This window comes from Notechis scutatus, chromosome 9, assembly GCF_049901735.1.
Source record: "Notechis scutatus isolate UNSWTSFEM ecotype Mainland chromosome 9, rNotScu1.2, whole genome shotgun sequence".
Taxonomy (NCBI): domain Eukaryota; kingdom Metazoa; phylum Chordata; class Lepidosauria; order Squamata; family Elapidae; genus Notechis; species Notechis scutatus.
The window spans coordinates 2,931,580-2,944,782 of record NC_142017.1 but is presented as its reverse complement, the minus strand read 5'-3'; the positions used below and the strand labels follow the sequence as shown (position 1 = coordinate 2,944,782).

Sequence of the window (13,203 nt, the reverse complement as noted above, 5' to 3'; positions counted from 1 at the left end):
AATATGTAGTACAGTGATACCTCAGTTCTCAATTGCTTTGAAACTCATCAAATTTGGTACTCAACACATTTTGACGTGAAAACTTTGTCCTGATACTCATTGTTTGTTTAGTACTCAATGCACAAGCTAGGACTTATCGTTGTCGGCTGCCTTGTGACTCATTACATTATTCCTTATGGGGGGAAATTGTTTGGTACTCATCATTTTTGGTACTCATTGGGCCTCCCGGAACCAATTAACGATGACTATAGAGGTACCACTGTTGTAACCACTGATACCTGTTTGCCTGTACTTGGGCTGCTTTATCTGCAGTATGTCAGGGTTCCAACAAATCCACCCCCATTCAACTCATAAGTCTCTAGCCACATTTCTCAGAGAAAAGAAAATTGATTTATTAGAAGTGGCCATGTTGGCGTTAGCTGGATGCAGCTGATACTAAAATACATCATTCGTTTCCCCCTTGACCCTGGTCTTCCCCCCCCCCCACCCCCAGATGTATATTCTCCAATGGGACACATCCCTAGCCAAGAGTCATCAATCATGCTCCCCAATAATATTCTTGCACACCGACAACTTTGGGCTTCCAAAGTGATTATCTAGGCACTTGAGGAATGCACTGTTTTCCCCCACTCCTTTTCTGCTGGCAGTTGAAAAGACCAAAGGAGTATCTTTTTAGTTGACACAGTACACAAATTAGGACAATCACTAGATTGTCACCTAGTTGTCCACATCAGATCTCTCAGAAGGATCCAAGTCTCACACCTTTTTCACATGTGTTGCACATGTTTAAAATGGGTCCGGATTACTTTACAATATTCACTCCAGTCTTGCAGGCTGAAGTGCCATATACTCACTGCTTACAGGGCTGATTTGCTAAAACTTGGAGGACAAAGTACTACGGACGAAAGGGAGATATAAAAACGATAAATCATCAGCGCTGTCAAATGGCTACTTCTGCAAAAGACGACCTATCTCCAGAAATTAATTAAGGAGCTTCGATAATGCCACCCGTGCAGTGTATTCCTTTGCTTATCTATTTCCTTACATTTGTTATGGCCACCGACTCCAGCATCTTACAGAATCCAAAGCAGCTAAAAAAAAAAAAAAACAGTAACAAAAAGAGACAGCTTGGACTCAAAATGGGAACAATAATAATAAAAAGAGGGCCAGGAGCCCTTAACCCTTCCAAAACACATGTGTGGGAACCAAGGCAGGTCCTAAGGACCTTCTGGAAGTCCCAGAGAATGGACACCCTCTGTATCTCCAGGGAGATGCTATTCCAGAGGAAGGAGGCTGCAACAAAGGAGGTCCACTTCCTTGGTCCCTCAAGGTAACAGCCTTTAATTGAGAGGAGGATCCTGTTCTTCCCAGGCATATCAAACCAACAGAAAGAAATTAGAGTTGGGTGGACCTCCAGATACTCATGCCATAGGCCATGGTTTATTCTGCAAGGTAGGAAAAGGGATGAAGTAATTGGAAAGAAGTTCCTCCCTTCCAAAGAGCACTTTCCCCATTTCATTAGACAAGGACCCTGGGCGGTCTTTGAACAAATCCCCAACAGGCGTCGGTGACCAAAATGCTTTGTCTTTGTTTACGGGTGACTGACTTGTGTGATGTTACAAAGTCCTGACAGCAGTGGTCTTCCTGTGGTGCTGCTGCTGCAGCTTTCTACATGAGGAGCCCAGAACAAGATTATGTTGCTGGATATCTTTGTGCTCTTTGCTGGCTGCTGGTGCACCAACTATCACAACCAACCTAAATCCAGACCTCCGGGTAACATGCCAAGATGTAGGAGAAAGAGTGGAAGCACCTGGAGGTGGTTAAATGAGGGACCAACCTAGAATCCCTACGTAGCCATAAGCAGACTAAGCCAAACCTCCCTTGAATTCTGCAGGTCCATATCTAAGTCCAAGCAGATGCCAACTGTTGGCTGATAATATTTCTATGCGTAGGCATCAGTAGCAATAATCAGTTCAATTGGATCTTCACACATGGACCTCATCTTTCCCAGTGGTATTTTGGAAAGATAAGATATTAGATAGATGGATAGATGGATGGATGATAGCAATAGAAAGAAAGAGGAAGGAAGGAAAGGAAAGGAAAGGAAAGGAAAGGAAAGGAAAGGAAAGGAAAAAAGGAAAGAAAGAAAGAAAGAAAGAAAGAAAGAAAGAAAGAAAGAAAGAAAGAAAGAAAGAAAGAAAGAAAAGAAAGAAAGAAAGAAAGAAAGAAAGAAAGAAAGAAAGAAAGAAAGAAAGAAAGGAAAGGAAAGGGAAGGAAGGGAAGGGAGGGAGGAAGGAAGGGAAGGAAAGGAAGGAAGAGAAAGGAAAGAGGAAAGAAGGAAGGAAAAAGGAAAGGAAGGAAAGGAAGAGGAAGGAAGGAAAAGAAAAAAAGAAAGAAAGAAAGAAAGAAAGAAAGAAAGAAAGAAAGAAAGAAAGAAAGAAAGAAAGAAAGAAAGAAAGAAAGAAAAGAAAGGAAAAAAGGAAGAGAAAGGAAGAAAGGGAGGAAAAAACAAAGGAAAGAAAGAAAGAAAGAAAGAAAGAAAGAAAGAAAGAAAGAAAGAAAGAAAGAAAGAAAGAAAGAAAGAAAGAAAGAGGAAGGAAGGAAGAAAAGGAAAGGAAGGAAGAGAAAGGAAAGAGGAAAGAAGGAAGGAAGGAAGGAAGGAAGGAAGGAAGGAAGGAAGGAAGGAAGGAAGGAAGGAAGGAAGAAAGAAAGAAAGAAAGAAAGAAAGAAAGAAAGAAAGAAAGAAAGAAAGAAAGAAAGAAAGGATCATTAGGAAGAAGAACAAGCCCTTCACAGCTGTGATGGACTTGCCTGGAAAAGTTGCTTGCTCCAATATGTCCTTCCTATTCCTTGGAGAGCCTTTTTATCACATCCTTATTATTATTTTCCCAGCTTTCTCCTTTTCTCCGCTCCCAGCGGCTGACATCCGATCCTTTCTTCCCCTCCTAATTTGAATGACCTCACCCCCACCCTCACCCCACCTCTCTCTCTCTTGCTCTCCTTCTCTGGGGGTCCGTTCTAGGAGAGCCAGATGTTGAGACAAAGGTCTAAAAATAATCTTTTCATCTATCTTTCCTTGGGAAGCTGGGTGGCCAGGGAGAGGTGGAGAGATCCTGGCTTGGGAGTAATCGCAAGATTGGGAGCAACGGATCCAACTTGGAGCAAGGAACTTACTGGCAAGGCAACCGCATCCTTTCTGGCCCCAGATTTGAACCCTTTTAAGGACAAACCGTCTGGGAAAGAACAGAATTTGACTTCGGAGGATTAGCCAACTTCCATCCCTGCTTTTCTCTTTTCTCCTGCAAAAAAAATCTGAAGCAAATTTCATCCTCCACGGGGTTTGCAATTTTCATTTTTTTGCTTTTTTGGGATAGACAGCAGAAGGAGAGCGTAGAAATGGGGAGCAACCTGCATTTTTGCACCAGGTTCCTTACAACTACTTTATGCCTGGTGTTCCTACTCTACCCATCCTGGAACTGTGCAAAGAGGCGCTGGAGAAGGCAGCTGAAGGCTTCACCACTGAAGCTGGTGGAGAATTACGACGTAAGTAACAGCTGCAGTCAAGAAAAAGGGAAGGGTAGAACTGTAGCACATTGCAGGAATCCTCCGGGGTCACTTAGTCTGACCTTCTGCTGAAGGTGTAGCAACATGTATGGGATGAAGGGTGAGTTAGGCTTCAAGGTGGTTTGTTGGTCTTTGAAGGAAAGAAAATTCACAGGTCCTTCAGTTTTCTCTCCAGATTTTTGTCATGGTTTCGTTGCAGTTTCCATCCCATCAAGTCTTTGCTCATCATACATTTTCTCTGTGCTAAATCCTAAAAACCCAGAGAGTTTAACAAAACCTAAGTGCTTCTGGCTTGTGTGGAATTTTGTTGCTTGACACACAACTGCAGAACTATTCTCTGCCAAAAGGGATGTGATTTGCTAATCAAAGACCCCCTTAAAGTTCATTTCCCCCCCTTTTTATTTTACTTCTTCTGTTTCCACAAAGGGACAAGGTGCCAGTTTGATATGGTTATTCTATCCCCTTACATACTTATACCTAACTTTGGAATAGCCAGGTAACTTCTCCGCTGTGGTGCTTTACATTTCTCTTTTTAATTAACTGTGGGGTCTTTGCGCTGTTAATTATCTTAGCCTATTGAATTGAAAACAAAAAGTAATAGTTGTGTAATTTAGGGTGATAAATTGTGATTTCTTTTCCTTACTTGCCCACAGTGAGTTATAGCTGAATTTACGCTGGCTTAGAGTGTGTTTATTGTGCTTTATATTTATGGGTAGATGTTTTGATAGCTTGAATAACTGAAACCTTAGTTATATATGCTTTCTGGACTGTTTTAATGTTTGCAGAAGTTAAATATGTATCAACACAGTACATATTTCTTCAAATATAAGTCCTAAGAGAATCAGAGAGAAACTTATTCTAAAGTATGCATTCATTCTGATTCTGAAACTGCAGAATAGAACTGAATTCTTCTTCGGAAACCAATTTAGTGATATTGGCAAAGAGGTAGCCAATAATCTATACATCCAAATGTTTCGTGACGCCTAAAATAGTAACTCTTCTTGGGGGGTTCCAAGCAAAATTCTCCCGTTGTGTGTTCTGATACAGATAATCGGAGTTGGAAGGAATGAAACTTGAAGGTCATCTAGTCCAACCCCCTGCCCAGGCAGGAGACCCTACACCATTTCTGACAGATGGGAGTCTAAACTCTTCTTGAAAGTCTCAAGTGATGAAGCTCCCACAACTTCCGAGAGCAACTTCTGTTCCATGGGTTGATTGTTCTCACTGTCAGAAAGTTTCTCCTTATTTCCAGGTTGAAGCTCTCCTTGATCAGTTTTCACCCATGATTCCTTGTCTTGTGCTTTGGAAAATAGCTTGACCCCCCTCCCTCTCTGGGAAAGCCCCTCAAATATTGGAAGACTGCTATCCTGTCTCCCCTGGTCCTTCTCTTCCCTAGACTAGCCAAGCCCAGTTCCTGCAACCGTTCATCATATGTTTTAGCCTCCAGTCCCCTAATCATCCTGGTTGCTCTTCTCTGCACTCTTTCTAGAGTCTCAACATCTTTTTTATAGCGTGGTGACCAAACCACACTTGATACAACTTGGCTCCTTTTAAAAAAAAAGTCTCTGTGATGTTCTTCCCACATCTTCCCAAGACCCAATCTCAAAGACCCTCCAACCTGATTCTGGAAAATCATGGTGGCACCGACCCAGAACTGTGGAATGTTGGGTGGACTTGGCTTCCCGAGGGAGGAAACCAACTCTGGGGCAGGTGGAAGTCCCAAAGGGCCTGGAGAATTGTTTGAGGTTAAAATGCCAAGGTGTTTTTTATCCCCGTTTCTTTGAAAGACCGTTTCCTCTCTTTGTAACAAGCAGCCCGGAGAATGATCAAGAATAAAAAACTTTTTTAAAAAGAGGGGGGGGTGGAAAGGGGAAGAATGGAGCCCAGGACCATTTGGGAGAATTTTGCTGGAGAATCTAGTTTGTTTTAATATCTGTATGTATAAATAAAAGAAATTCTATTGAATGAGTGAGACCAGGGGTGCCTTTTGATGGTGTCTGGATCAAATCTGGTTTTTTCTTCCCCTGCTTTTAGTTTTTCCAATATTAGCAAATATGCAAAGGGAGACCCCTAGTGGCAGATTGTAGGATTAACTTTCACAGACTAATCAAGTGATGTGTAGTCTTCCCCTTATTGGAGCCAGAAAATTCATTGTTAAAAATGATACAATTGTGAATTGAAGCACCATAATGTCACACCCGTGATGACCTTTTGTCCTTTGTCATTAAATGAATCGCTGCAGTCATTAAGCGAGACTTGGGGCCCCGGATAGCTTTTCCATATATACTAATAGAAAGTCACTTCTCCACTACTATGAGAATAGTACAGCAGTACCTAATTTTAAAATGGCTCTGAAAGGATTAAATCTCAGAGGTCCAGGGCAGCTGGAGAGATAATGGAACAAGGTCAGCATGGACAAAGAAGGACATTTGACAATGTTCTTGCAATTCTGAAATCTTCTTCAGCGTGTTTCACTCCAGGAGACTGATAGTTGTAGAAAATTTACCCGAAGGGAAGCTTGTCGAATCACAGCAAGCGTGAAAATGTTGTGCTATTTGGATGTTACCTATATGTGCGGGCTAAAAACATCTGCTCACATCGCTTGGAGAAATGGCCCAATCTAATAGGAATACACTGTTCTTCTAAACTGGGATTGTGTCCAGGGTGTGTAGGATATAATCTTTCTCATCTGAAAAGATTAGCCATAATCCTTTCGAAAGGATTTTTATTCCTGGTGGCATGTCATCTGCGTATCCCCCGAACTGGCAAAAAATACTCAGAATGCCTCCGATTAATTAGAAGAGAATGTGAGCCAAAGTAGGAGAAGCTGTGAAGTCACATTTAGTGACTTGACCTTGGAGATGTTGGTGCCATTCAAGGCAGGGAGGGAGGGCAAACAAGAAAGGATTTAATTTAGCATGACCTTTTGCCACAGAAGAGGCTGGAGAACAAGTAAGAACTGACTGACTATCAATAGAAGAGATTATATGTAGCTCAGAGTTGAAGAGAGGTTGGCGGGGTCTTTTTGCTGATGTTTCATGACCCAGCTAGGTAACATCATCAGTGACAGCAGGGAGTGCTAGCAGTATTTGCATCTGGGAACAATGCAAATTGTTTCATTATCTAGTTATCTGAATATTATCTGAAAAGAAACTCAGAGAGCACCAAAGACCTCACAGTCGTCTCCTCCTCCTCCTCCTCCTCCTCCTCCTCCTCCTCCTCCTCGTAGGTCATGCTCTATAACCTTGGTGGTTTTCTTGCAGACGTTTCATTACCCAACTAGGTAATATTATCAGTGCTACAAGGGAACGGGGTTTGCAGGGGAGAAGAGGAAGAAGTGAAAGAGGAGAACTGTGGGGTCCTTGAGGGTTTTGGGGCTTGTTGACCACACATTTGTTTCAAAGAGATTTGCACCAGATAAATTCATCATCGGGGTATGTTTTTTGTGAGTGATTGGTGCTCTCTGAACTTGGTGGTTTGCTTGCAGACATCTCATTACCCAACTAGGCAACATCATCAGTGCTAGTGAGTGTGGCGTTTGCTCTATTTTTAGATATAACAACTTGCTCTGCCTGTGTTGGGTGAGAATTTGCAGATCAGGCTCAATGTTTATTTGTTCCCAAATGCAAATATTGATAAAAATCAATAAACTTCCATCACCTCCTTTGGCAAACATGATTTAATCATGATTACGTTCTGGTGTTTTTTCATCGCTCAAGAAGTGGAGATGGGAAAGTTTCCATATGGAGCCATCCTCAAACGGAGAACTCTGCAGAATCGTCCTTGCCAGCCAGCGCCACCTTGTGGAACCATTTAGGTATATTATACACAATTCTCAAAATCTTTCAGAAGAAAAGCATTGTCTCCTTGCAAGCTTTCTATTCCTTGGTTCATGAAAACACTGAACAATCTGTATAGTTACAAAGGTGAACAGGTGTGTAGTACAGTTAATAGAAAAGGATGGGAGAATGTGTTTGAAAAATACTGAAGGAGGGTCGAGTAAAAAGATCTACTTTCTTCCAGGATTATGAGGACTCCCTTCATCCCCATAGTGCACACTACCAGAAGAATGACCGGTGTCCGCCACCATCGCAGACCTTACCAGAACGAGCGTGTGAAGTACCCAGCTGTCGGTCAGACTCTGAATGCGAGAAACACAAACGTTGTTGCTACAATGGATGCATCTATGCCTGCTTAGAATCAGTGCCTCCACCCCCAGGTAGACCAGCCCCGTCATATCTCATGCTGGAGATGCGATCAGAGTAGGCCCATCCCTGCAACTGTTGCTGTATGCCAAAACAAATGTCTCAAACGGTGGTGTGGTTTTTAAATTGTCCTTTAAGTCCTTCAAAAGGATGATCATAAGATCAATGGAAACATCTATTTAAGCTGATAGACCTGGTTGATTCCCAAGATGCTATTATGGGATTCTAATAAAAGGATGAAAGATGTACAGGGACAGAAAGTGTTCATATGGCATGGATTATCAAACCATGGTTATGGCATGGTCATAGTCTCTTCTGTTCAACTTGTTAAATGCGTCTTCTTCCTTGGTGCTCTCCGAACTTGGTTGCTTTGTTGCAGACGTTTCCTTATCCAAACTAGTTAACATCATCAGTGCTAGTCTAGTTGATGTAGATGATGTTAATTTGGGTCATGAAATGTCTACAAGAAAACAATCAAGTTTAGAGAACATCTAGGACTCCTCATTTCAACCCCGAATTACAAATAGTCTCCTTCTTCTTCATAATAAGAAATATTCTGTCTCTTTTCTTTAAAAAGTTTTAGACTGGCTGATTCAGCCCAAACCTCGCTGGTTGGGAGGGAATGGCTGGCTCCTCGATGGTCCAGAAGAAGTCCTACAAGGTACAGTAGCAGAACTACAGCAGTGATAGCTTCCAAGGTGCCATGATGGACCTTCGTTGATCTTCAGATATATATTTTTTTCATAGCTGAAACATGCAGTACCACCGAGGATGGAGATGACCCACTTCATTGTCCAACGGGATTCGAATGCCACATCATTCACCCCGGGAACGCTGCTGAAGGCATCCCCAATCAGGGACAGTGCATCAAGCAACGTGGGAACTCTGGTGAGTTACTAGTAGGAATGTGAAGCATCTGAGTTCATAAGTCATGGCCCTGAGAGATAATATGTTAGAGTCACATTCATAAGGATGTCTTGCAGAAGACAGACTTGGGGAGGTTGTGTTTGTTAGAAATTGTCCCAGAAGACGTGGTGGGAAGAGAAGAAGAACTGGAGTCAAAATGTAGAAAAAAGTTGAGGAAGCTCATTTTTGCCCTGTCTCCACATTCCAATATTTAGATAGATCCAGGTGTGGAATTGCCCTTGGGAGTCGATACAAAAACCTAAAATAAAACATTGCTGTTTCCTGCTGCGGTTCTCCAACCTTCTTGGGTTTCCAGAGACCAGAAATGCCTCTGTGAAACCTTCTCTCAGAATTTAAAGCACAGCTAACATCCCCTGGGTGGTTCCCAACTCAACATTGTCATTTCCTTTTTGAAGAGATTTGAAGAAAAGAATGCTCACCATGCTTGTTATCTGTGCAACATGGTCATTTGTGAAGAAACTTAAGCTTTGATGTTTCCTTTCCCTTCTCCAGATGGGTGGAATCTAAGACCCAAATACTACAAGGACTATTTTGGTAAGTTTCAGCACCAAAACAACGAGAGTTGGAAGGGACCTTGGAGGTCTTCTAGTCCAACCCCCTGCTCAGGCAGGGAAACCCTATACCATTTCAGACAAATAGTTGTCCAATTCTTCTTAAAAATGTCCAGTGTTGGAGCATTCATAAAAAGCAGTTAATGATTCAATCATACTTCGAAGGAGCAGCAATTTCAAGAACATAGAACTAGAAAGGTTTATGTAGGTCAGGAGTCGGCAACCCATGGTTCTGGAGCCGCATGTGGCTCTTTCATCCCTCTGCTGCAGCTCCCTGTCGCCAGTCAGTAAAAGGAAAAAGGATGCCACACTAGAAGGACACTCTATGGTGGGGGAATTGGACTTCCAGTTGGCAAAGGAAAAAGTATGCCATGCTAGGTGGGGGAAACTGACTTTTGGTCAGCTCCAGAAATGAAGGGGGTGGGCTTCTGTTGGGATCTTTGTGGCTCTTTGAGTGCTTAAGGTTGCTGACCCCTGATGTAGGTGATCCTAAATTTACAACTATTTCCAAATTTGATGTCCAAAGTTACAACAATGCTGAAAAAAGTCTTCCTTACAATTGGTCCTTGCATTTATGACCATGAACCTATCCCCCATGGTCAGACAGTCACACGTCCGGCACTTGGCAACCAGCTTGCATTTTCGACCAGCCACCATGACACATTGATCACAATTTGGCACCTTTCCCGGCAATTTTTGGCAGAAAACGCCACATGTTTGGAAGAATGGGTTCACGCTTACAACTGTAAGTGTTCGCTTGCCAACTATGGAGTCACTTCACGACCGTCATAAACATGGTCGTAAAATTACATCCGGCTCAACTTACGATCTGCAACAACTTATGACAGGAATTCTGGTCCCAATTATAGGCGTAAGTCGAGGCTCATCCTTCCGCATTCCATCTTAACCGTAATAAACAGGAAAGAGATCTTTGGGTTGAAGAGGCCGGTCCGTGCAGAATATAGGAAAAGATCTGGAAACCAGAAGCCAAACAAAAATGCGATAGGAAGTGAGATTGTTTTCTGGGGGGGAAAGGAGCTAGTTCATCTTACCATTTCCTAAGAAAAAAAACATCTCAAAATTAACTTAGGTATGCTATTTTTACTGCTTGTTTTTCCGCCGTTGTTTTTGCAGGGCACAGTTCCAGCAACATGGTAGGTTATGTGAAGCAAACGCAGAAACATCTGGGTTAACTCAAGGAGGATTCTTCTGACCAGCCTTGTGTGATGTCAAAGGGAAAATAATAATAACATTGGATGGGCAAAGAGTAACCATAACCGAGGGAGAATAAACCAGGAGGACAAACGTTTTTAATCTGCTGGTGCCAGGGTAGTTTCAATTTCTTTCTAATGTGCCTCATATTGACAGGGAAAGGGGTTAGAATGGTCTTCTTATCATTATTGAATTGAATTCTTTATTGTCATTGTACGTATATACCCAGTATACACATACAACAAAATTCACATCACACCCAGAGACCAGACTCAACATGCACACACACATGACAATACCCAAATACCTCCCCATCCACCAAAATTCCCCCTAAAAACACACAACAGACCAAGTAAAACTGTCCAACAGCTCACTGATGGTGGTCCTTAAGTTCATTGTTAAGTGAAATAATAGCTCTGGGATAAAAACTGTTCAGAAAACGTGTGGTCCGAGTTTTAATTGTTCTGTATCTTCTGCCAGAAGGCAAAGTTCACAAAGATTGTAAGCAGGATGGGAAGAGTCTCTGAGAATGTTGTGCAACTTCCTCAAACAGCGAAAGGCGAAAATGTCGTCCAGGACTGATAGCTGGAGCCCAATGATATTCTGGGCAGTTTTAATGGTTCTCTGTAGAGCCTTTTTTGTCTGCTACACAGAACTACTCCCATCCCATGCAAGAATGCCGTATGCTCTTTGAATTGAGGAAGCCAATCAACCCAAGACGGTTTGTTGTAGGAGGGCTGAAATAAAAAAGGCGCGGTTGGTTTGACCATTGTTTAAAGCTCTCGATGCAGCCTTCCTGTGGGGTAATTATGACCTCTAGTAAATACCCATTGCTCGTGCTAACAGGGGAAATTTATCCGCAAAGACCAAGGGAAGGCAGAGTCATTGAACTTCTTCTGAAAAGGTAGGTCAGTGTAGACTGGATTTTTTGGGAAGGTCTTTTTGTACAGCAGTACCTCTCAAACATGGCCACTTTAACTCATGTGAATGTCAACTCCCAGAATTCCCCAGCCAACATTGTTGGAAACATTATGAACATTTATTTAATATTTGTAAAAAAAAAAATCATAATAATTTGCAACTGAAATGTCAGCAGATGTCAACAGCATCAGCCCTTTCAAAGGGACAGAGACATAGATCGCCATTCTAAAATGCATGCAATTTTACCAGAGTTGAACCCAGCTGTTTTTACAAATGGGTAGAGGCCAGTTTACTTCCACATGTGACTCCCACAGTTTCATTATAAACTTGGGGTCCTCTTCTTTTGGGGTAAATGATAGAAAATTGAGAGGGGAAGCTCCTGCCCAACTCACCAAACTCCAAGGTCAGGAGAAGTTTTTTGCTTCATTTTGGGAAGGCTTCCAAAGACATTGGGCAATTAGATGCATTGTCATCTCCACCTATAAAAAGCAATGCCTTGCTTTACGGACTTCCTTTTGGGGTTTGTTTAGTCCAAAAACTTCTTCTGGGTGTGCTACAGATGATCACTGAGAGTTATAAACAGTCTTAGAAAGATGGATACCATCATCTTGAAGCCAAGAGTGGACACCTCAGGCAGGTTCTTATGGAGGAATCAGGTCAGCTTAGAATAGCAAAAACATCACAAGTGTGGCAGGGTCCTTTCCACAGCTCATGAAAGCTTCTACTGTCCGTGATGTTTGTTAATTTTTTAGAAAGTGCTACCAGACTTCTCTGTAGAGATTCTCAGTCCTCCAGAACATTTATTTTTATTTGATTTGATTTGTCAATCGCTTACAAGATAATAGGTATAAGTATAAGCATGAGTAAGAATACAGGAAATAGGTACAAATAAATGGGGATAATAGGACAGGGACAGAGGGAGGCACAATGGTGCACTTATGCACGCCCCTTACAGACCTCTTAGGAATGGGGTGAGGTCAATAGTGGATAGTTTAAGGGTAAAGGAGTGGGGGTTTGAGGATGTAACAACAGAGTCAGGTAGTGCATTCCAGGCACTGACCACTCTGGTTGAAGTCTTACTTTCTGCAATTAAGTTTGGAGCGGTTTACATTGAGTTTGTATCTGTTGTGTGCTCTTGTATTTGTTGCGGTTGAAGCTGAAGTAGTCACTGACTGGTAGGACATTGTAGCAGATAATTTTGTGTACTACGCTTTCAGGCGGCAACTGGACTTTCTGTTTTTTTTCTTTTGAAGACGTTTCGCTTCTCACCCAAGAAGCTTCTTCAGCTCTGGCAGGATGTGGATGAGAAGCAAAATATCTTCAAAAGAAAAAAAGAAGGAAGTCCAGTTGCCTCCTGAAAAAGCACCTTTGGGACTACCAGATTTCTCTTTTTTTTTAATGCCATAAAGCAGTAAACGAGAAGTATAAGAGCAACTTCACAAAACTCATAAAGATTGAATCACCCACTTAATATGGATGCTGATTTTTCTCATTTCTGGATTGATCCGATCCCAGGTCATAAAATAACCTACATTGGGCTTACTCGACATGAGACCTCTTTATACACACACAGACACACACAGACACAGACACACACACACACACACACACACAGACAGAAATACACCAACCAGAAGTTCTGTGCTTGCAACTCCTACAGTGCAGCTGACAGTTGCAGAAACTGGCTTAGAATTAGGGTGATGCAAGAGTAGGAATCCAGCCCAAATTGTGACCTGGGGCAACAGATAGGACTTCAATCCTCTTGTAAACGTATAACAGCCGAGTTTCCCAGGACTTGGAGGAAGGGTCAGCCTCCGCAGACC

At 42.3% G+C, this 13,203-nt stretch overlaps 1 protein-coding gene and 1 long non-coding RNA gene across 2 annotated transcripts; one reads left to right on the top strand and one right to left on the bottom strand.

The window, feature by feature from the left end:
- The first annotated feature begins 2,823 nt into the window (after nt 1-2,823).
- Nucleotides 2,824-11,065, top strand: WFDC1 (WAP four-disulfide core domain 1). The gene is made up of 6 exons (XM_026684044.2): nt 2,824-3,543; nt 7,588-7,783; nt 8,347-8,430; nt 8,517-8,657; nt 9,189-9,230; nt 10,382-11,065. The coding sequence occupies exons 1-6, from the start codon at nt 3,397-3,399 to the stop codon at nt 10,438-10,440; spliced, it is 669 nt and encodes a 222-aa protein (XP_026539829.1). The 5' UTR covers nt 2,824-3,396; the 3' UTR covers nt 10,441-11,065.
- On the bottom strand, nt 10,381-13,150 carry LOC148129800 (uncharacterized). Its single transcript, XR_015750606.1, has 2 exons — nt 13,012-13,150; nt 10,381-11,196 (listed from the first exon to the last, which is right to left on the bottom strand). It is a non-coding gene; the product is annotated as an uncharacterized LOC148129800 (long non-coding RNA).
- Between the last annotated feature and the right edge of the window lie 53 nt (nt 13,151-13,203).